Source organism: Mchenga conophoros, linkage group LG5, assembly GCF_057382185.1.
Source record: "Mchenga conophoros isolate Kocher_MC1m ecotype Shallow Benthic linkage group LG5, M_conophoros_male_GT1.1, whole genome shotgun sequence".
Lineage (NCBI taxonomy): Eukaryota > Metazoa > Chordata > Actinopteri > Cichliformes > Cichlidae > Mchenga > Mchenga conophoros.
Genome location: NC_140530.1, coordinates 36,809,962 through 36,832,883, shown reverse-complemented (window position 1 = coordinate 36,832,883; position 22,922 = coordinate 36,809,962). Strand labels below are relative to the sequence as shown.

At 41.7% G+C, this 22,922-nt stretch overlaps 2 protein-coding genes across 2 annotated transcripts; both read left to right on the top strand.

Moving 5' to 3' along the window:
* The first annotated feature begins 2,969 nt into the window (after nt 1–2,969).
* On the top strand, nt 2,970–6,403 carry LOC146575042 (zinc-binding protein A33-like). The gene is made up of 2 exons (XM_085275640.1): nt 2,970–3,080; nt 4,804–6,403. The coding sequence occupies exon 2, from the start codon at nt 4,809–4,811 to the stop codon at nt 6,234–6,236; it is 1,428 nt and encodes a 475-aa protein (XP_085131766.1). The 5' UTR covers nt 2,970–3,080; nt 4,804–4,808; the 3' UTR covers nt 6,237–6,403.
* A 5,763-nt stretch (nt 6,404–12,166) lies between these two features.
* LOC146575041 (zinc-binding protein A33-like) lies at nt 12,167–15,157 on the top strand. Its single transcript, XM_085275639.1, has one exon. The coding sequence runs from the start codon at nt 12,380–12,382 to the stop codon at nt 13,802–13,804; it is 1,425 nt and encodes a 474-aa protein (XP_085131765.1). The 5' UTR covers nt 12,167–12,379; the 3' UTR covers nt 13,805–15,157.
* Nucleotides 15,158–22,922: the final 7,765 nt, after the last annotated feature.

Genomic DNA, 22,922 nt, shown 5'->3' with positions numbered 1-22,922 from the left:
TGTTATGCAACTTTGTTACTTCACTCCACTTGTAGATGGAAATATATATATTCCATTTATTTTTAGCTTTATTATGCTAGAAATTTTAAATTGCAAAGGCATAATAAATATTATGCTATATTCCAATACCCTGCAGTATATTAATAATAAAAATAATATCTAGCTGCAACATTAAAGTGAATAAGTGACATTAAAATCTTTATGGCATTTTTTTTACATGGTTTCCAGTGTTTGTGTGTAAAAGTTTAGCTATGAACAGAACGCCACCACTGAGACTCCTGCTGTGATTAACGTGTCCTGGTCTGTGTTCCTGTTCAGGGTCGTTGTTCAAATGTTGCACTACCAGTATATGTGTGGTGTACTGGGGACAAAACTCATATCTCAGTATCTTTACACAAAAATATAAATATGTTCTGACCAAATACTATTAAAATTTTAAAAAGCAGTTCTTTCACCTTGGTGTAAAATATTATGTTGTTAAATGCTACTTTTTTAAAACTTAAAGTTTAAGCCAAAATCACTGGAACAGTGTCTGGTTTAAATGCAAAACTCACAGTTTTATGTTCATTTAACTTCATGTCAGTCACGATGGATCAGTCTCTGAGCGTTGCTGACTGTGACCAGGCCGGCACGCTGATTCATAAAAGGAGTTTTCTCCTGCTGAATTTGTTGTAAAACTGTTAAATCTTCTTTATATTCATTTTTGTTCACTTAAGTGTCAAATGTGACACCAAAATTATATAGCAAAGGGGAAAAACAAGTTTTTTGTGTTTTTTTCAAACTGGTAAGTATTTAAATAGATTTTTACTAAACCACTGAAGTGGTTCCAATATTTTAATATTTCATGTTTGAAAACAACAAACAAACAAAAAACACATTCACATTTTGCCTCCAACAGTCCTTTAATTTATTTGAATATGATAATTTATCTCAGTATTTTGCAAGTTTAAGTAATTAAATCTATGAAAGTGAATGTTTCTGGGCTTCCCTGGTTACTTACTTTTATTTTTTTGTATGTTTCCTGTTTTAGTTTGACAGTGCATCGCCTTGTCTTGTTACTTAGATTGTCTTCACCTGTCTCTCCTTCCCCACCTGTTTCCCCAGGACTTGCTTTATTTTTGTATTAAGTTTGTAAGTTTAATAAAACGGCTTTTACTTCACCCCTCATGTTTTTGAGTCCTCAGTTTGGGTCCTGCCTGCTACATAGCTTGACATGACATACTTGGGCAATCTGAGCTAAAACATCTGGAACAACATGAAGGAGGTGGGCTCCTGCACTCCTGTGATTCCTCATCCAAACTCTATTCATCTACACCTGAAGATCAAAACACGCGATCATCGAAAAACTGTTTTCATGTATTTGCACAAAGAAAGAACCACGGATGATATTACCAGTGACTGTGAGAGTGGAACAGCATGTGGACCCTTTATCCACATGTTTCATCTCCTGTTGTTTTGGTCCGTACCTGAGTGTGATTACTGTGTTCACACTGCACAAACAAACCACACCAAGGGGGAAAACAAATCAGAGTTCAATTTAAACCGACTAAACACTGCAGGTGTGAAAACACCCTTTACTGCATGAATTATGACAACCTCAGGCAGGAATGTTAAGTATTTTTATTCATCTTTAGGCAAGAAAAAAAGATTTGTGAACTTCATTTTTTAAAAATGTACTTTTCAAAGAGTCTTTTGAAAAGTACATGTTTGCCACCCACTGGTGGCAGGGCATGGTGTGACACATCAGTGTCCAATGTAGTGGTTTATGCGCAACTATACCATCAACACTGACACAAATACAAGAAAACAGCCTTTGAATAGCTGTGACTGACCACTATGCATGAAAGGGTTAATCCAGAGTCAGCACATTATCAGACTGCACAGATGTAATAAATATGGGAATTAAAGGAAAGAACACTTTTAACTTGCAATTAGAAAATTCAATTAGAAATTGGCTGTGTTCAGACTGACAGATGATTCATAAAGAAGTTTGTCCAGCTCAATTCTACATATGACATTTGAAAGGGGACAGAAGTGTTTTTTTGTAATACTAGTGGGCTCAAGTAATTTAATAGTCTGGAAAACCTCATTCACAAATTACCTCCAAAACATGAAATTAATTTAAACTGCAATTAATTTGTTTTTATTTTTATCCCTGAAGTAAAAAAAAAAGCTGTAAAAATTATTAGGTTTTGAGCTTAATTATTTTATCTACTTTTGCTATTATATTTTTCATAATCTTCACAGATCAGTATTGTCCCATTCACTTGGTAATATCTTTGACTGAAGTAGGTGGTTCTCTGGTGCTCTGGTACATATGTTCAGTTATGTGTAGAAGAAGAGTCCACTGGTGTTTCAAACACCCTTCTTTGTGTGAGTGTTTTTAATCAAGATTTTAGGTTTTGTTGAACCAGCTCACACAAAGAAAACTTGTTTATCTTAAACCTGAATCACAGTACACCTCTGAGTGCTCTTTCTGCTAGACTGTCATCATCTAAATCCTCTGAAGCCACATCAGTGTTCACTTTCTTGCCTTTATATAGAGTGTGCTTTGATGTTGTGGGGAGAGCTGGGAGTCTGTCAAAGGAAGTGATTAGTGGACTGCACATCTGAGTCATTATTACTCAACTTTCACCCATAAGTAACCACCGGCATCACATCGGTTAGATTTTGGCAAAAAAATAACCTCCCTTACATGGGAGCTTCCTCACAGGCTGTTAGAGGCAACAACAGAATCAGGGAAGCTCTCATTTTATATGATATGTTAGAATCTGTAGTAAAATCCTTAATAACACATGAAAATGGGTCTTTTCAATCACAATGTTTGTTCAGAATGAATTGCTGAAGTGGAACATCTTTGAATGGCAGAAATGTACACATATAGGGAAATGTTACTTGCTATTTGTCTTCCTCTTTCGATGTGGACATAAATCACATGACAGCTTCATTTTGTCACCAATGCATTAAAACTGACCATCAGCAGCAGACACAGCCAGAGGAATTACAGCTGCTGGGGGAAGAAAGCCGGGAACACTGAAACGGAGGAAGGCTGGGGTACATCTGAACCTGCTAATCAGGAAGTAAGTTTCAGGAAGCTTCCTCATTATACAATGCAAATCTAAACACTCTGAATAGATCGCTGTCACTGTAGTTCTAAATATTTAACTTTTACCTTTGATTAAAAAAAGAAATTACTTGACTTGAACTTTTTTGCAGATTTGTGTGCTGCAGTTAAAAGTTTTATGTTTTCATTAAATAAATATTTCTCTTTTGTGCATCTACTTTAATTCATGGACACTGAGTGAAATGGTCTACAGTACTGTCTCTTTACTCAGTACCATCCTGTGTCTGGTGTGCTTAGGTTAACTATGAAGCAAGATTAATGGGTTAGCCGGCTCTACTGAGCCAGAGATTTTAGTGTTGATGGCTGTTCTCGATTTATAAATAAATAATAAATAGATAAAATTTTATTTATATAGCACCTTTCAGAATCACAAAGTGCTGCACATAAGATAACAAATAATAAAAAGGTAAAACAGACAATTTAACCAAAAACAGTTTTAAAAAGGTGAGTTTTGAGTTGTTTTTTTTTTTTAAAAACAACTACTGAGTCCACAGTTCTTAATGTATGAGGGAGAAATTCCACAGTCTCGGGGCCAAAGGTGGCAAAAGCTCTGTCACCCTTAGTTCTCATATTAGTCTGTTTTATAGCAAGTAAGCCCTGATCAGATGACCTCAGGGACCTGCTAGGGACATAGGGCTGTAGCAGATCGTAGATGTAGGGCGGCGCCAGTCCATGCAAGGCTCTAAATGTCAAGACCAGCATCTTAAAATGGACTCTAAATTCAACAGGAAGCCAGTGTATCTGAAATAGCAATGGTGTCACATGTGAGTACTTGGAGGATTTTGTCAACAGCCTATAGCTGCAGCGTTTTGCACAACCTGCAGACGAGAGAACCTTTGCTTAGACACATAAACAAAGAGTTACAATAGTCCAAGCATGAGGAAATAAATGCATGTATAGCTATCTCTAGTTCAGGGCGAGATAAAATAGGGCTTAACTTAGCCACATTTCTTAAATGATAAAAACAAGACTTTTCACATGCCCATCCAATGTGAGAGTCGAGTCAAAAGTGAAACTTAAATTCCTGATAGAGGATTTAACATACACTGAAAGAGGACCAAGGGCTTTCACTATCTGGGATAAAAATGTATTCGATTTGCCTGGTTAGATCACCAAAGTGGTTTAAAGTTGTTGGGAAGTAGCACATCTTCACTGATTCCAGTATGCTGTGTGATAAAGAGTCTCTGCTGAAGGAATAGGACATTTTTAAGCAGGATCTTACTAACATCAGTAAATTAATTTGAGGCAGATCTAATTGTGCGTTGCATTGAATACATCATCTGGATGGGAGCATTTGTTCGATATGCCTTTCTGCAGATGGGGCCTTTCCAGATTTGCAAGTCCATAGGCACTAATGCACCCCCATAGATCAGAAAGCATTGATTACAAGCTGGATGGTCTCTCTCCTTGTCAGTCCAGAAGATGCAGTGCTTTTCTGAATCATAATCAGTTATGGCTGCTTTGACTGAACTTTAACTTGCGTTTGCAGATGGCACAGCAAACTGTGCTCGCAGACAATGATTTCTGGGAGTATTCCTGAGTCCATGCAGTGATCTCCACGACACAATTGTTCCTGTTTTTAATGCAATGCTGCCTGAGGGCAGGAGATTTTTTAAGTCCTGCCAACTTTTGGGATTCACATTTAAACTGAGTTCTTTTTTCTTTCTTTTTTTTTGTAGGCAAAATGACTGAAAAAGATCTCTCCTGTCCTATCTGCTACGACATCTATAGAGACCCTGTCGTCCTCTCATGCAGCCACAGCTTTTGTAAAGACTGTCTGCAGCTGTGGTGGAGAGAGATAAAAATAAAATCCTGCCCAATATGCAAGACGATTCCTTTACTGAACGATCCGCCCTGTAACTTGGTGTTAAAGAACCTCTGTGAGGCCTTCTTAATGAAGAGAGTTCAAAAACCTTCACAGTCGGAGTCTCTCTGCAGTCTGCACTCTGAGAAACTCAAACTCTTCTGCCTGCACGATCAACAGCCAGCATGTCTCATCTGTCGAGATTCAAAAGTGCACAACAGTCACGGATTCAGACCCATTGATGAAGCAGCACAGGATTACAGGAAGGAGCTCCAGGAATTATTGAAGCCCTTACAGAAGAAACTGGAACTATTTGAACAGGTTAAAGAAAATTACAGTCAGACAGCACTCCAAAGTAAGATCCAGGCTTTTTACACAGAATGGCAGATTAAAAAGCAGTTTAAGAAACTTCACACGTTTCTAAAAAAGGAAGAGGAGGCCAGGCTGGCTGCTCTGAGGGCCGAGAAGAAGCAGAAATGCAAGATAATAAAGGAAAAGATTGGGGCCCTGAGCAGAGAGATAGAAACTCTTTCAGAAACAATCAGAGCCACAGAGGAGGAACTGAGAGCTGAAGATGTCTCATTTCTGCACAACTACAATGCTGCACTGAAAAGAATCCAGCAGCGCCCCCTGCTGGAGGATCCACAGCTGGTCTCTGGAGCTCTGATAGATGTGGCCAAACACCTGGGCAACCTGACCTACAACATCTGGAACAGAATGGGGGAGATGGCCTCCTACACTCCGGTGATTCTGGATCCAAACTCAGCTCATCCACAACTCATCCTGTCTGAAGATCTGACCAGTGTGAGTGTGGGACTGAGAAAGCAGCTTCCTGACAACCCAGAGAGGATAGAAAACTATTTTGTCATCCTGGGCTCTGAGGGCTTCGACTCGGGGATTAACAGCTGGGATGTTGAGGTTAGAAATGATGGAGTCTGGTGTCTCGGTGTACTAAAGGAGTCTGTTCAAAGAAAGGGACATATACACACTGGATACTGGGAACTTTGTCACCAGGATGGAAAATACACAGCATCCGCTCCACCGCTTCCAGATAAAGTTCTCTCAGTGAAGAAGCTCCAAAGACTCCGAGTTCAGCTGGACTGGGACAGGAGGAAGCTCTCGTTTTTTGATCTGGACACCAACTCACACATACACACCTTCAAACACACTTTCACTGAGAAGCTTTTTCCATACATTGGCACCAAGACTCTGCCGGTGAAAATATTACCAGTGATGGTCAGTGTAGAAAAACACAGGGTTCCATTATCAGTGAAGTTTTCGCCTCTTTCTAAACTCGGTCTGATTTAATCAAAGCAACTGAGAAATAAACGTTCTTATAATGAAACAAAGCAATCTTGTATTCAGTCTCCTGGAAGTCTTCAGTGTTACTGTAATAATTTGTATTATCACAAAGTCTTTACTTTACAATGTTTCTGAGGTGACTGTGTTTGTGATTTGGTGCTGTATAAATAAAAATGAACTGAAGTGAATATAATTGAATGTTTTTCTTTGAAGAGAGATGTTTGTGTATCTATCAGACGTTCAGAGCTGCAGTTCTGCTTAAGTTCTTATTACTTTCAACATCCAACAGATCAGGTCATCTAGGACAAAAAAAGACACACACACAAAAAAGACAAAAAAAGTGAATTAGAGCACATGAATAAGCTCTTCTTAATTCTCTCCAGCAGGGAGAAAGTATGTAAACTCCTAGGCTGATAAACATGAAAGTCACCAAGGGGAAATCAACAAACTGCCGCATTTGATTCCCAAAGAGCTATGAGCTGAAAATGTGATATGTCTTAGCATGGTGTGTCATGGGCTGTACAAAGTGTCCAACCCGAGGACAAAACAAGCCAAAGACCAAAGACTCCATCTCCAGATTAACCGGACATGAAAGTCTTGTTATTAAGAAAGACAAAGTAATATAGCAAAAACCAGACATAGGAAATGTGAAGCGCACCCAGCAGATCAATTAATCCCTATTACAATAAACTGTAAAACTTACCAAATATGCATCTGCACAGCGCTGTCTCTTTAAATGCCCTTTTTTGCTCTGTCTGGTCCTTGGTTTTTTTCCCTGCCCAGCTGAGTCCAGCTGAGTACCGAGGCCAGCTCATTTGGCGGTGCGGCGGACCGTCCAATCAAGGCAAAGCGTCTCACCTATAGACACATTTTAAGAGATGGAATTAGTGTGTCTCATGTCTTAAATGTGTACGCAAGTGCTTGTGTGTTTAATCAACAGGCCGTTGTTATGTATTTTAATCACATCTGACAGCTATTACACTACAATAGTTACAAAGTGAACATAACCTTTATATACTTACCATTGCCTTATTTGCCTCTTGTGATTGAAGAGCTGCCTCTGCATTGTTTAGCTCCTCCATGTTGTGCAAGGGCAAATCCAGAGGCAGTACCCCAGCATCTACCGATTCATTGCAGCAGGGATGGCAGTTGGTTCTGACCTCCTCACGGAGTTCGTTAACTGCTCTCGTCAGGTCTGACAGCATCGTTAACATCTTTTGTGAGGTCACATCTGTTTCAAAGAACAATTCTAGAAAGATTAATGGTTTAAGCAGTGAGAGGCGAAAAACTAATATATCCATAAGTGATGGTGTAACATTCTGCATTCAAGTATAAGTTGTTGTAACTGCTAAAAGTGTTTACTAGTTTTTTCCTGTCACATATATTTGATATTTGTATATGTAGCTTGCCATCACCAGTGTGTGAATGTGTGTGTGAATGGGTGGATGACTGAATGTGTAAAGCGCTTTGGGGTCCTTAGAGACTAGTAAGTGCTATACAAATACAGGCCATTTACCATTTATACCATGTAAACTCTGAAATTCCAAGATTTTCAAACTTGCCTTGTAATAGTGGCCTCACAGAGTCTCTGGAATCTACAGAAAAAATAAATCACAAAAAGATGACATTCAGGAGTATAAACTGGTGTTCTGAAGATAAGAGTACAATGACATTGTGATGCAGCTTTAAAACTATTTTAAAAGCATACCCTTTATAGGGAAGACATCGACATCAGACTCTGCAGGCTGGGGAGATCGCAAAGCTGTGTTGGCGAAAGGTGCCGCAAGCTGGGCGGGGCATTATGATGGTTGCTATCAGTGGGCTGGGGGGCAGACTGCGGAGTGGTGGGGGCTGTTTAGAAATTTATTTAAGAATACAGACAACATATTCAAATTTTCACTCGAGGCACCTGGGGAAACCGTTTTTTGTAGGCTGCTCATCCTCTGAGTCAGTATATGTGTACAGGGGATTTGGTCTGAAGAAAAGAAGTTAAAAACGGTCATAAGTAATTGTAAATGTGCTTTTGGCATATTTTTTCCTAAAGTTACAGTTTGATTTCTAACAACACACACAGGAAACAGAGACGTGCAAGAAGGTACAGTATAGAGATTGACAGACCACGTGACTTTCGCGCATTGCATGCCGGGAACTCGTGGCAAAACAATCCAAGTACCTGCATCAAATGCAAGCATTTGCAGCACCGCAAAACATTCATTCTCCGGTTCCAAAACCTTCTTGCTTTTTCTTTGCCCCCCAAAAAGTTATGTACAAAACGAAGGAGAACAATGCCGGTCCGTACAAAGACAGACTCGACGAAAAGGCAAAGAAAAGACACGATGTCACGGTCTGGAGGGCAGACCGTGGGGGATGTAGGAGAAAGTGGTGTCACCATCCACTGAAAACAAAAAAGCAGATGGGGTGAGAAATGAAAAAGTGTCCTTATTACTCACCACAGCCGGTTCTTGAGATGTCCGGGAGGGCGGCTGCGGTGAGGAACGCCGGCGGCGCGAACGCCGTTTCCGGGTAGACGTCGGGGCCGGCGTATCAGGCTGAAGAACCTCAGGCTGGCCGAGTGGGGGGGCAGCCTGGATCGGAGAGTGGAGGTGAAGGGTGTTGAGCAGGAAATCCGCCACAATCGGAAAAAGATTGTCCAACACCCAGGGAAAACAAGTCAGTGTTTCCTGCAACCGCTTCTCCACAGCACAACGTAAACCCTCCGCGTGCGCTTCCAGCCACAGTTCACATAGACGATTTACTTTGTCTGTCACCTCCCTCCTGAACCTCTCCGAAAAGTCCGCTGGGTCCATCTGGCAGGATCGTTCTGTCACGGTCTGGAGGGCAGACCGTGGGGGATGTAGGAGAAAGGACCCAAAACGCAGACTTAATGGAATGAACAGTGGGTTTATTTACAGTGAGGTAATTGTACACCACACATTAAATCTCCAAAAGTGCTCCCTCGACTCCCGTGACGTGTCTTCTCCCAAGTGCTGGTATCCCGTGCTCTCTGCCCCTGTGCCTTCACACACCCCGTGTGTCTTGCAGTCCTGTGTTCCGCTGTCCTCCTGGGGAAAAACACAGACACAGCCGTTATGGCACCAACTCCGGCAGGCATACACTTTAACAACACTAGAAACACTGACATGGAGTCTAACTCAACGATCCTGCGCCGGAGGAAGCTCCATCGCTCTGTTAAGTAGCTCCCCCGACGATCCTGATCAGAAGCAGGTGTGTGGTAAGCTAGGCGTGACCAGCAGCTGGCAGGGCCACACCCATCAGGCCTGCAGGTGGCTGTCCTTCATCCTCCAGCCTCTCACACACACACACACACACACACACACCAGCATGGAACACAAGAGCACAGTGCAGCAAACGTACATCCAATACACTAATAACAATAAAGGTCCACACTGTTCACGAACCCCGAGTCCCCGGCACCGGGTCCGTGACACACGAGGAAAAAATCAAAGGAGTGAAAGGGTCAGACCCTTACGAGCACACAGAGTGGACAAAATACGTTAGCGTGCTGCCCACTTTCACCACGCTCACATTTATAATTACACGGTTCTTGGAGTGAGTGCATACACTCATGAAGTTTAGTAACTTCAGGTCACTGCAACAAGCGCAGGTAGAGTTTACTTACAGATGGGTACAGGACCATTTCAATTGAAAGCCTGTGTGCGCTAGTACCTCTTGCCACGAGTTCCCAGAATCCTTTGCGGTTTTGCCCCTGAATGACGTCACATTTTCAATCGCTATTTTCTTGATGTGAGCTTCTACTTAGGGTTTTTTCTTCCAGTTAAGAGCAGAATTTCTTTAGTTAAGATACTGGATGTTGTGTTTTTCTCCACAATTTTAATTATAAGCTAGATACATTGCTGCTAACAGCAACAGGGATGAGTCAGTGAGTCAGTTGGGCTTGTGAATCATGATTCATGAGTCAGTAAAGTGATTCTCGAGTATTGAATGATTCGTTCATGATTCGAGCATCACTAGTCTAAAGTTTTCGTGTGCGAATAGACTATGATTGTGTCCCAATTCAGGGTCTGCACGCTAGGTTTCTTTGAAAAATACTTTCTTATATCCAGGTTCTTCCTTTTTTCTGTCATCCTCCTCTCCTCCTTGCAGCGCAGGCTTGCCACTGCTAAAACTAAACAGAGCTCCCTGAAAGGCACAGCCAATCACATTGGCCATATTTTTGTCACATGCGGTAGGACTCCAGTAGAGAACGTAATTTAACTCTTTCTGCACCGCTGGGTGAATGAGACGTTGACAGATCGTTTTTTTTCTTTCTATCATGTTTGTTTTTCTTTACTCGAAGAGATCAAATTATTGGTGGGGACAGTTCAATAATCGCTGGATATTGGTGGGGACATGTCCCTTCCGTCCATGCCAAATCTACGCCCTTGTCTTAACCCAACTGAGCATTTCACTTGTTGAAGACTAAACTTTGGGCAAAAAGGCCTACAAACAAACAGCAACTGACAGCTGCTGCAGTAAAGGCCTGGCAGAGCATTAGAAAGGAGGAAACCAAGCATCTGGTGATTTCCATGAATTCAAGACTGGGGCTCCCGGAAGACTGTGGAATTAGGAAGGGCAGGTTTTCGAACAAGAGCGACAGGATTAACCCGTCCTGTGTGCCAGAGAGGACTCGGATCTACTATGACAAATGTAACTTGCCACTGTTCAGTACAGAGACTAGGTTGATTGAAAATAACATTAAGTTATTTGAACTCCTCGTAGATGTCACATACATACTTAAAAGTACGACTGCTGAGCCAGACAGAACTGCTCTCAAGTGTTGCAATAAAACTGGCACCAAACAAAAAAAAAGTGAGAAAGAAAACTTCAGGCTGCCACTGCAGTGAAGGCATGGCAGCCTGAACCAAGTAACGAAGCGGACGTTTTATTTTCAGGTATTTAATTTGTTCAATTACTTTTGAGCCCCTGAAATAAAGGGATTGTGTTAAAAATGCTTCAGTTCCTCACATTTTATGCGATATTTTGTTCAACCCACTGAATTAAAGCTGGAAGCTGCACTTTAACTGCATCTGACTTGTTTAATTTAAAATTCATTGTGATAATGTACAGAAACAAAATTAGAAAAAAGTTCTCTGTCCAAATATGAATGGACCTAACTGTATGCTTGAATGATTCATAGGTGGTCTACAGTTAAGTATATCAACAAGCAAAACAAAGCATCTTTCCTTTTACAAAAATTTCCTTTTATTGGATTTTCTCAAACCTGAACACAGGATTGGCAGGAGGCTGCTTTTTCTATTCTTTTACGATGCAAAAACATGTTGCAGCAGCAGTAACCACTAATCTGTCTCCTTTTCTCTTCAAGTTACAGAGTTACTTAAGCACATTGACCTTTTTATGTTGGTCCTTGTTTTTGGTGTTTCTTTTTTAAAAACACAACTGTTAGGCCCTATTTATGCTTTAGTGTTTGAAATTATTTTTTTATGCTATAATTTCTTGTCAGCATTGTTAGCCTGTGTGTATTCTTTGTTTGCACCCTTTGTAACAGGAGACTTCTTCTGTTTGTCAGGCTACATTGCTGAATGAAATGCTTCATGTTAACATATTCTGTGCTCATGTAATCCTTCAGATGTTGACATATCAGTTACCTTTTATTACTCAGTGTTCTAATGGCATCCTGTGACTTTGGTAGATAACTTTACCAAAAACATGCAAAGTGTTGCCATAATCTGTACTGTTCTTTGAACCTCTTACAAAATTAAATAAAAGTAATAAAGACAACCTGGTTTCATGCACCACCATTTATTTGACATTTCTACAACACCTCTCTCCACCCCATATAGAAATGAATCACACACCCTTTTAAGTATGCATCTTCCTCATTCATTGCTCATACTGGTGTCAAATTACATTCACTGTGACACTTTCACTTTCTGGACTATATATTTAGATTCTTTGTTAGAAAAGAGAGGACGTTCAACGACAGCAAGAAGGATACGGGAACACTGAAATACAGGGAATATCAGGATACTGACACTTCAACACGATGCTGCTGATTCAATGTTACAAACAGAAGTTTTACAGAAGTCACAGCTAAAAGGGAAAGTAAGTTTGAAGAAACTTCTTGAGTGGACGCCTCATTGTTTTCATTGTTGTTACTCCAGGACAAAATGTCTTCTCAGTCTGAAAAGGATCTCTCCTGTCCCGTCTGCCATGACATCTATAGAGATCCTGTCATCCTGTCATGCAGCCACAGCTTCTGTCGATTCTGTCTGCAGCTGTGGTGGAGCGAGATTCAAGAACCCAACTGCCCACTTTGTAAGAAGACAAACCTGTCAAATGATCCGCCCCGTAACTTGGCGTTAAAGAACCTGTGTGAGGCTTTCTTACTGCAGAGAGATAAAAAACCTTCTGCAGTGTCTGAGCCTCTCTGCCGTCTGCACCATGAGAAACTCAAACTTTTTTGTTTGGATCATCAGCAGCCGGTGTGTGTCGTCTGTCGAGATTCAAAAGCACACAAATACCACAGATTCAACCCAACTGAAGAAGCCGCCCAGGATCACAGAGAGGAGCTTCAGAAACACCTGAAGCCCTTACAAGATAAACTGAAGGTGTTTGAACAAGTCAAAGGAAAGTTTGATCAAACAGCAAAACATATAAAGGTCCAGGCACAGCAGACGGAGAAGCAGATAAAGGAGGAGTTTAAAAAGCTTCTGCAGTTTCTACAAAATGAAGAGAAGGCCAGGCTGGCCGCTCTGAGGCAGGAAGAAAAGCAGAAGTTAAGAAAAATGGAGGAGAAGATTGAGTCTCTGAGTAGAGGGATAAAAACTCTTTCAGAAACAATCAGAGCCACAGAGGAGCAACTGAGAGCTGAAGACGTAGTGTTTCTCCAGAGCTACAAGGCTGCAGTGATCAGAGTCAAGCAGCGCCCCCTGTTGGATGTTCCACAGCTGGTCTCAGGAGCTCTGATAGATGTGGCCAAACACCTGGGCAACCTGACCTACAACATCTGGAATAAGATGAAGAAGATGGTCTCCTACACTCCTGTGATTCTGGATCCAAACACAGCTCATCCACAACTCATCCTATCTGACGATCTGACCAGTGTGAGTCTTGGAGGGAGACAGAAGGTTCCTGATAATCCAGAGAGGTGTCACTATTGTAAAATTGTCCTGGGCTCTGAGGGCTTCGACTCAGGGACTCACATTTGGGATGTTGAGGTTGGAGAAGAGGGATTTTGGGCCTTTGGTGTTGTAAATGAGTCTTATGAGAGAAAGGTAGAAGCACCATCAGGTTTCTGGCAATTATGTCTCAGGGATGAAAAATACATAGTAGCAACGACACTAGATACATATAAATATTTGCCAGTGAAGAAGCTGCAGAGGGTCAGAGTTCAGCTGGAGTATGACAGAGGGAAGCTCTCATTGTTTGATCTGGATGCCAACACACTCATGCACACCTTCGAACACAATTTCACTGAGAAGCTGTTTCCTTATCTTTTTACTGAGAAGAAACCACTGAAGATATTACCAGTGATCTTGAAAGTGGACAAGCATATAACTCCTCTATCAACAGATTTTTGGTTTCATTTTTAAACCAGTAAAAAGTCCTAGCATTAATAGTTGTAAGATACTAAGAAAGAGCAAAAAAAAAAAAAGAATCCATACACATCCCCCTCATCCTGTACATATTTGTTTCCAGGCAGTTCTTGTTTCTTTAACAACATGAAGATCCAGTTACAGAAATATTCAGCTACAGTATTTGCTGCTGAGATTTTAGCAATATAATATAAAATACACCCAACAAACTCACATACACAACTTTATCTGGGAATAAGAAAAAAAACACAGACATGAATACAAGCGTGAGGAGCGTCTACAGAACTATTCCAGTTTATAGGCAAAAACTCAAACGTGCCAAGCCTGTAGTCAAAACTGTGAAGAAGTGGACTAACGCAGCAAAGCAGGAACTGCAGGACTGTTTTGACTCCACTGATTGGACTGTTTTTGAAGCTGCATCTGAGAACCTAGACGAGCTCACGGACACTGTGTGTCATGGTCCGTGGTCCTGTGTCTGTGGAATGCGTGATGCTCGGGTAGCCACACCCCCGGGCTGGGCCATCACCGGCACACCTGCTCTCCATCGCGGTGATTACATGAAGATCTACTTAACCCGGCGCTGACGGATGCTCCACGCCAGTCCGTTAGTCACCTCACAGTGGTTTCGACTCGGCGTCTGCCACCTGCCTGTCCTCCGGCTCAACTGGATCACTCGGTGCATCATCTGGCCCATTTGCTATCCCCACGGACTTCCTGCTCACGGACTGCCACACTTCCCTCCCGAGCTCCCACGGTCCCGTTCTATCGTAAGCCCCCTACTCTAACTCAGTCCTGATGTGTTTCCCCGCTTCCCGGCTCCCTAGTAATCATCTCCCCTTTCTATTGCAGCCTCCCACGGTCCCGATCCCTGCTTCCTCGTGTCATTGTTTCCCCGGGTTTTTAGTTCCTTGTTTTGCTCCCTAGTATTCCCGGGTCGCCTTTCATTATTTTAATAAAGTGTCTTTTCTGTTAGCGCGGAGTCTGCGTCTGGATCCTTTTGTGCACGCGCGCCACGGCGCATGACACTGTGACATCATACATCAGTTTCTGTGAAGACGTGTGTGTGCCAACAAAGACCTTTTGCACATGCAACAACAATAAACCATGGTTCACTCCTAAACTCCAACATCTTTGTAAGGCCAAGGAGGACGCCTACAGAAGTGGTGACAGGGCCCTGTACAAGCAAGCCAGCAACACACTGACCAAGGAAATCAAAGCAGCTAAAAGGATCTACTCCCAGAAGCTGGAAGAACGGCTCTCAGCCAACGACACTGCGTCAGTGTGGAGGGGCCTGCAGGAAATCACCAGCTACAGACGCCCCCCACCCACTATTGAAGCAAACAAAGACCTGGCCAACGAGTTAAACATTTTCTATTGCAGGTTTGAGACGGACAGACTCCCACGCCCCACCCTCCCCTCCCCTCCCCTCCCCAGGGACATTGCTTCAGACATTGACCCCAGACACACCTTCCACCTCTCCCCCCTTCACCCTCCCCCTCCCCAATCCAGCCTCAACGACCACCCTCCCCAATCCAGACCTAACGACCGCCACCGCCCTCCCCAATCAAGACTCAACGACCACCCCCACCCTCCCCAATCCAGACTCAACGACCTCCACCACACCTCTCACCCCCCTTTCCTCCTCCCTGAAACTCAGAATACATTACATCCTGCAACACTTTGACCGCCCAGGAACTTATGCCAGGGTCCTGTTTGTGGACTTTAGTTCGGCTTTTAACACCATTGTGCCTGAACTTCTTTCCTCCAAACTCTCCCAGCTCAGCGTGTCACCAGCTACCTGTCAGTGGATCACCAGCTTCCTGACAGACAGAAAGCAACAAGTGAGGCTGGGGGAGATCACCTCTGAAACCCGGTCCCTCAGTATTGGTGCCCCTCAAGGATGTGTCCTCTCACCACTACTGTTCTCCCTCTACACTAACGACTGCACCTCCAAGAACTCGGCTGTCAAACTCCTAAAGTTTGCAGATGACACCACTGTCATTGGCCTCATTCAAGATGGTGATGAGTCTGCAGGAAGTTGAGTGGCTGGTACTCTGGTGCAGTCAGCACAATCTGGAGCTGAACACTCTTAAGACTGTAGAGATGACAGTGGACTTCAGGAGACATCCCTCAACTCTGCTCCCCCTCACCATATCAGACAGCCCTGTGTCGACTGTGAAGACCTTCAAGTTCCTGGGTACAACCATCTCCCAGGACCTGAAGTGGGAGACCAACATCAACTCCATCCTCAAAAAGACCCAGCAGAGGATGTACTTCCTGAGACAACTGGGGAAGTACAGTCTTCCACAGGAGCTGCTGATCCAGTTCTACACTGCGGTCTTTGAGTCTGTCCTGTGCTCCTCCATCACAGTCTGGTATGGAGCAGCCACTAAACAGGACAGGAGCAGACTGCAGCGGACTGTACGGGCAGCAGAAAGGATCATCGGCACCCCTCTGCCCTCCATCCAGGATCTGTACCTCTCAAGAACCAGGAAACGGGCAGGGAAAATCATCACAGACCCCTCACACCCTGGACACAGACTTTTTGATCTGCTGCCCTCTGGCAGACGGTACAGAAGCCTGCAGACCAGGACCACCCGACACAGGAACAGTTTCTTTCCCCTCGCCATCTCCCTTCTTAACAGTTGACCTGTCACACTGCTCCCACTGCCAGACTGCAGCTGCACCTTATGTACATTTTGTAGTATTCATTCCACCTCATTCATTTCTGTATTTTATGTATATAAGTTTAGATTCGTTATTTATAGTTGGTTTACACAGCTTTGTGTATGTATGTGTAATGTGTATATAGACACGTGTGTGTGTGTGTGTGTGTGATTTACATTACTGTGCTTGAGAGCCACCATCTACCGGAACCAAATTCCCTTTATGTGTCTGCACATATACTTGGCCACTAAACACGATTCTGAATCTGATTCTGAACAGCAGGGGGCGCTCTTCAACCATTAGATGCAGCTGAATATAATAATGTAGGTGGTTCCACCTACATGTTTATGCCTAACAAGCACTGAGTTTAAAGCCTCCACAATTATTTTAAAAAAGTGATTTTGCCAAACTGGGAAATTGAAAAAACAAATGTCAGTTTTATTCAACTGCTAAACTGTCTTCAATAATCTGTTGTGTGTAAAGACTTTTATTTTTGGCCTCTTCAGCTCAACTTCAGCTTATCGTTTTCCTTTCTAAGAGGACTGTGAGCTGTTCCCTTGTGCTGGGCTCTGAGGGCTTTGACTCAGAGATTGTGATCTTGAAGTCAGAAATGATGAGGACTGAACCCTTGGCCTGGTGACGGGGTCTTGTCTAAGAAAGGGACAAACACAGACTGGATTCTGGGAAATATATTTGTTTGAAGGAACTAACGCAGCAGCCTCTTCATCACTTCCATGTAAAGTTGTTTCAGTGAAGAAGGTCCCGAGGGTGGGAGGTTAGCTGGTCTGTAATAGAGAGATGCTCCCATTCTTTGATGTGAACATTAACACACACCTAGTTGTTTCCACACTGTTGTGATTGAAAATGTTTGATTTATTTTACTAAATTAGGTGGTTATAATCATTTTCATACATTTACTGCAAATGTGCTCATAATGAGTTGGCGCTCAGTCTTCTGAAGGTCATAAGCTTTGTTCGGCTTTACTGTCCGCACTGATATATTGTAGGAAATGACTTAGAGTGCAGAGGGGTAATTGCAAACACGCTTACACACATAGATTATGATTAGAATAATCTTTGGGTCAGAGAGCTCTGAATGTGATTTTCTAAACCAACTTTGAATCACTAGAAGAACAATGGATAATAGCATTAGATTATCAAGGCTAGGCAGAGAGGTGTTTCGCTTTTCTGTCTCTTACAGAGGAGGGAGCAGATACCAGACGAGGTCATGGAGATATGAAGATGCTTCGGAGCAGACACCAAGACTGCGTCCATGCGGGAGGAAGTTAGCTGTTATAATCTATGTTTTTGTCTCACTATATAATGTACAGCCTGTTTGAGGGTCATCCTTTTTGTGAAACATGCTGTTGGTTCACATAGAAGTCCGCAGCGCTGTGTAAACTTTCAACTGCAAAAAGCAAAATAAATCCTTTTTAAAGAGACATACCTTTTTTCTGAGATTCCTTCCAAAAACTATGAACGCAACAAACACTGAAACCAAAGCATGAACCACAGAAGAAATCACCCCTCACTCAAAGAGTCTCATGACCCCTTTATCATCAGGTTTTGGGTTTGGTTTCAAAACCAGCAAAACGTTGCTACATTCTTCTCAGGAGAAAACAGAAATATAACATGTTCCTTCACACTGAAATACATCACTGTGTCAGGTATACAAGAAGCACACCGGGTGGTGGAGATATGAACATATACATATAGGCCGTGACTAAGATTGAAGAAGTTTGATATTTTTCTGTCTTTCATATTTACTGCTGAAATCTGATTAAAAAAAACGATGGGACTAATTATACTAATATATTTTAGGGTGGTATTGTGCAAAAGTCTTGAGCGACTGAACATTTTATTAGATTTTGCTGGGAAAATAATTGGCACATATTATTAAAACATTTACAAACATCTGTGTAGATATAGCATATAAGGCAAAGACAGCTTTTTAAAAAAATTATTCTCATTAGTTTGAAAGTCAGTATGATCTCACACTGCTTCAGTAATGTTGCTGCTGCTGTTTTAATTTCTAAATGTGGAATTTGAAGGTTTAACTAAACAAATTTGAAGTAATTATGTGCTTATATAGCAGACTGTTGTTTAAAAAAGTGCCCAAAGATACAATTTATTTATACTTATCTATACTATGTTGTCTGTTATGTGCAAACACACCTCTGGGCCATCGCTTGAGTTAGGGGACTTGTTACGCTTGAATAAATAATTTAAGATTTGTCACAATGAGGAACATTTTGGATTTTATGTCTTTCATCTATTTTTTATTCAAAAAAGAAAAGAAAAAAAGAAAACGGAGGTCAGAGCAGTGAAAGATTGCTGATTGACCATATTAAGGAAAACATAACATGAGACAGCTGCACAATAAAAGCATAAAAACCCCACAGTCCTTGGCTTGTGTTACTTTGCTTAACAAAGAACATTATCAGATATATCCAATAAAAGCTGATTTTTACAAAACAGCTAAATTAAGCTGCAGTGTTTGTTTTAAACTGATCAATAACACAATACAAATAGTCTGTTACAACAATGTTAAACAGCTGACTTCAGACAACAACAAAAAAATAATAATTTCGTCTCATTCCCTTATTGACCCTAGAACTGAAGCTTTGAGTCTCCAAGCGACATAAAGATTCCAGACGCTTTTTTCTTTCCAAGCTCCTTAGATAATTTTGTCTTATTCCGTTTTTTTTTTTATTGGACTTTAGATCCCTGATTAAGTCTCAGAAGGAGACACAAATCACTTTGCTGTTGCATGGGGGGGGGGAGCATCCTCTGCCAGGTTAAACAGATGGAGCTACTCACTGTAGCGACCTCTTTTTACATAAACAATCAGTCAAAAGATGTTTTCATGCTGTGGTAAACAAAGTACAAAAACAATACAATTATTATAAAAAGAAGAAATCAAAACTGTACAATAGGGAAGCATTAAAATGAAATTTAAAAATAGAGACAAACAGTTTAACTAATCCAAACATATTTACCAGCGTATTTCATTCTTGTGCAGATTCATTTACAGAGGAACTGCAGGCATCATGAAAAGCAAATTAAACATCAGGAGAAAAGTGTAACAAGCACAAGCAGAAATTATTTGTTTTGACTAAACAATTCATCCACATTTGAGTAAACTTTAAACAATGCAAAAATCCCATCCTGCTGATATTAAGCTGCACAGAAAACAAAAGCTGTAAAAATAACATAATTTTATCCATCTGTGGGATTTAGAGCATAAATGCACCAAAATAATTGTTATTTTGTATAATCTTTGAGGTGTTGGTGTTGCTTACAGTCACAAAAATTCTGTCATGTTCATAAAGATGAAAAGTTCCACTCAGAAAACTGTTTGATCCGCTTTCTTTGGGGTATTTTCTCGATTGCATGAGTGTTACGTTTTTTAAATACTTTTTTCTGGAAAGTGTAACAGAGTGCTGAAACACACCACTGTCACTGAAGGAAACTTGGGAGTAAACAAAGTAATTTCCCTCCTTCGGAATGGTAAGCCCTCCATCTTTGTCGATCATTCCATGTAGAGGGTCAGATACATTCCTGCGCATCACTGCCTTTTCATGAACTGCAGCTGATCCAGCTGTAGAGATTAAGAAAAAAAACACACATAAATAGACAGTTTGTCACTGTACTGGGTCGTGTGACCCAGTGTGTGGGTTTTAATGTATTCGTTCAATTTTATTTATGTAGCGCCAAATCACAACAACAGTCACCTCAAGGCGTTTTATATTGTACAGTAGATCGTACAATAACAGATACAGAGAAAAACCCATCAATCATATGACCCCCTATGAGCAAGCACTTTGGCGACAGTGGGAAGGAAAAACTCCCTTTTAACAGGAAGAAACCTCCAGCAGAACCAGGCTCAGGGAGGGGCGGGGCCATCTGCTGCGACCGGTTGGGGTGAGAGAAGGAAGACAGGATAAAGACATGCTGTGGAAGAGAGACAGAGGTTAATAACAGATATAATTCGATGCAGAGAGGTCTATTAGTCTCATAGTAAGTGAGAAAGGTGACTGGAAAGGAAAAACTCAATGCATCATGGGAATCCCCAGCAGCCTACGTCTATTGCAGCATAACTAAGGGAGGATTCAGGGTCACCTGGTCCAGCCCTAACTATATGCTTTAGCAAAAAGGAAAGTTTGAAGCCTAATCTTAAAAGTAGAGATAGTGTCTGTCTCCTGAATCCAAACTGGAAGCTGGTTCCACAGAAGAGGGGCCTGAAAACTGAAGGCTCTGCCTCCCATTCTACTTTTAAATACTCTAGGAACAACAAGTAGGCCTGCAGAGCGAGAGCGAAGTGCTCTAATAGGGTGATATGGTACTACAAGGTCATTAAGATAAGATGGGGCCTGATTATTTAAGACCTTGTATGTGAGGAGCAGGATTTTGAATTCAATTCTGGATTTAACAGGAAGCCAATGAAGGGAAGCCAAAACAGGAGAAATCTGCTCTCTCTTTCTAGTCCCTGTCAGGACTCTTGCTGCAGCATTTTGGATTAGCTGAAGGCTTTTCAGTGAGTTTTTTGGACATCCTGATAATAATGAATTACAGTCGTCCAGCCTGGAAGTAATAAATGCATGAACTAGTTTTTCAGCGTCACTCTGAGACAGGATATTTCTAATTTTAGAGATGTTGCGCAAATGGAAGAAAGCAGTCTTACATATTTGTTTAATATGTGCTTTGAAGGACATGTCCTGGACACGGTGACTCACAGTGTTACTGGAGGCCAAGGTAATGCCATCCAGAGTAAGAATCTGGTTAGATACCATATTTCTAAGCTTTTCAGGGCCAAGTACAAAAACCTCAGTTTGATCTGAATTAAGAAGCAGAAAGTTAGCGGCCATCCAGGTCTTTATGTCTTTAAGACATTCCTGCAGTTTAAGTAATTGATGTGTGTTATCTGGCTTCATGGACAGATAGAGCTGGGTGTCATCTGCATATGCTATGTCTTCTAATGATGCTGCCTAGGGCAGGGATCACATGTGGCTCTTTAGTCCTTAAAGTGCGGCGCCGCGTGGTTTGAGAAAATAAATTAGAAATAAACAAGTATTTAGCTGAAGTATATTTTATTTATGTTAGTTCTTTTTTTTAACTTGTAGTTCTAAATTGGAAGATTATTGTGATATTGAAATATAAAAATTAAATTATATTCTATTATTTTTTCATCGCTCAAAATAAGCGTCACACTTGCGGAAGCCGGTTTACCCGCCGAAACGCTGTATATTTATCGAGACTTTCAACCCCAGGTAGGCCAATTATGGATCTTCGGATCCACGTTATGTCAGCAGCTCCACTGTGAACTATGTTAAAAACAAACACCGCTCACGCCTCACAGATGACAGCTTACAGACCTGCTGTTCAGAGGTTCAGGAGCAGAAGTCCCATTGTAAACATATCACGGCAGACCCGACGATGTTTGCATGAAGATGCTTTTCAGCATCTCTTTATTGACCACTTTTCACACACGGTTGCTGTACGCATACAGCCGGCTGTAGCTTTTCAGCTCACAGCCCGACACATACCAACAACAACACAACAGCATAGATGGCACAGACGTTAAGGCAGCGAGGCGTGATTGCGGGTGCCGCTCAAGTGTGTCCGCCTTCCCTGCAGCGGCGCTGCAGACCACACCCCGCCACACACATTAACCAGGTTAGATACATATTTAGGAAGAAATTTCAAATATCTATTTTTCTTTTTTCAGCAGCATAGTGCTTTTCTTTTAAATTATTTTTTAAAAGTCAGGTCAAGGCTCCAAAAGCCCAAAGGCGATATGAGGGTGGCGGCTCACAACAGTTTTTGTGTGCTACATGGATCATTTTAGTTCAGCTGGGTGTCTTTGCTTTTGTTATATTTCTTTAACAGTTCAAAATGTGTTAATTACATAAATAAAATGTAATTTTCTCTGTAGCACTTCATGGATTTCATAAGCAACACACCTTAGTTGTTCCCACAAAGCATAAAGGTAAAAAACAATACATACAGTGTTATCTTCATTTTAGATGTTAAAAAGTATTTGCGGCTCCCAGTGTTTTCTTTTTCGTGGGAACCGGGTCCAAATGGCTCTTTGGGTCCTAAAGGTTGCAGACCCCTGGCCTAGGGGAAGCATGTATAATGTAAACAGAATTGGTCCTAGCACTGAACCCTGTGGAACTCCATAATTAACCTCAGTGTGTGAAGAGGACTCTCCATTTACATGCACAAATTGGAGTCTATTAGATAGATATGATTAGGGATGGGTATCGAAAACCGGTTCTTGTTGAGAACCGGTTCCCACTGTTTCAATTCCTTGGAATCGTTTGCCATTTTTGCAAACGATTCCCTTATCGATTCCAGTCGCCCCGAATGACGTCACCACGTTGCGGAGCGTCATTTACCTGGCAGGAAACATGGCGCCTAAGCGGCTCAAACGCTCAAAAGTTTGA

Coding starts and splice junctions, on each gene's coding strand:
- LOC146575042 (XM_085275640.1), top strand. CDS start 4,809: ATGACTGAAAAAGATCTCTCCTGTCCTATCTGCTACGACATCTATAGA.
- LOC146575041 (XM_085275639.1), top strand. CDS start 12,380: ATGTCTTCTCAGTCTGAAAAGGATCTCTCCTGTCCCGTCTGCCATGAC.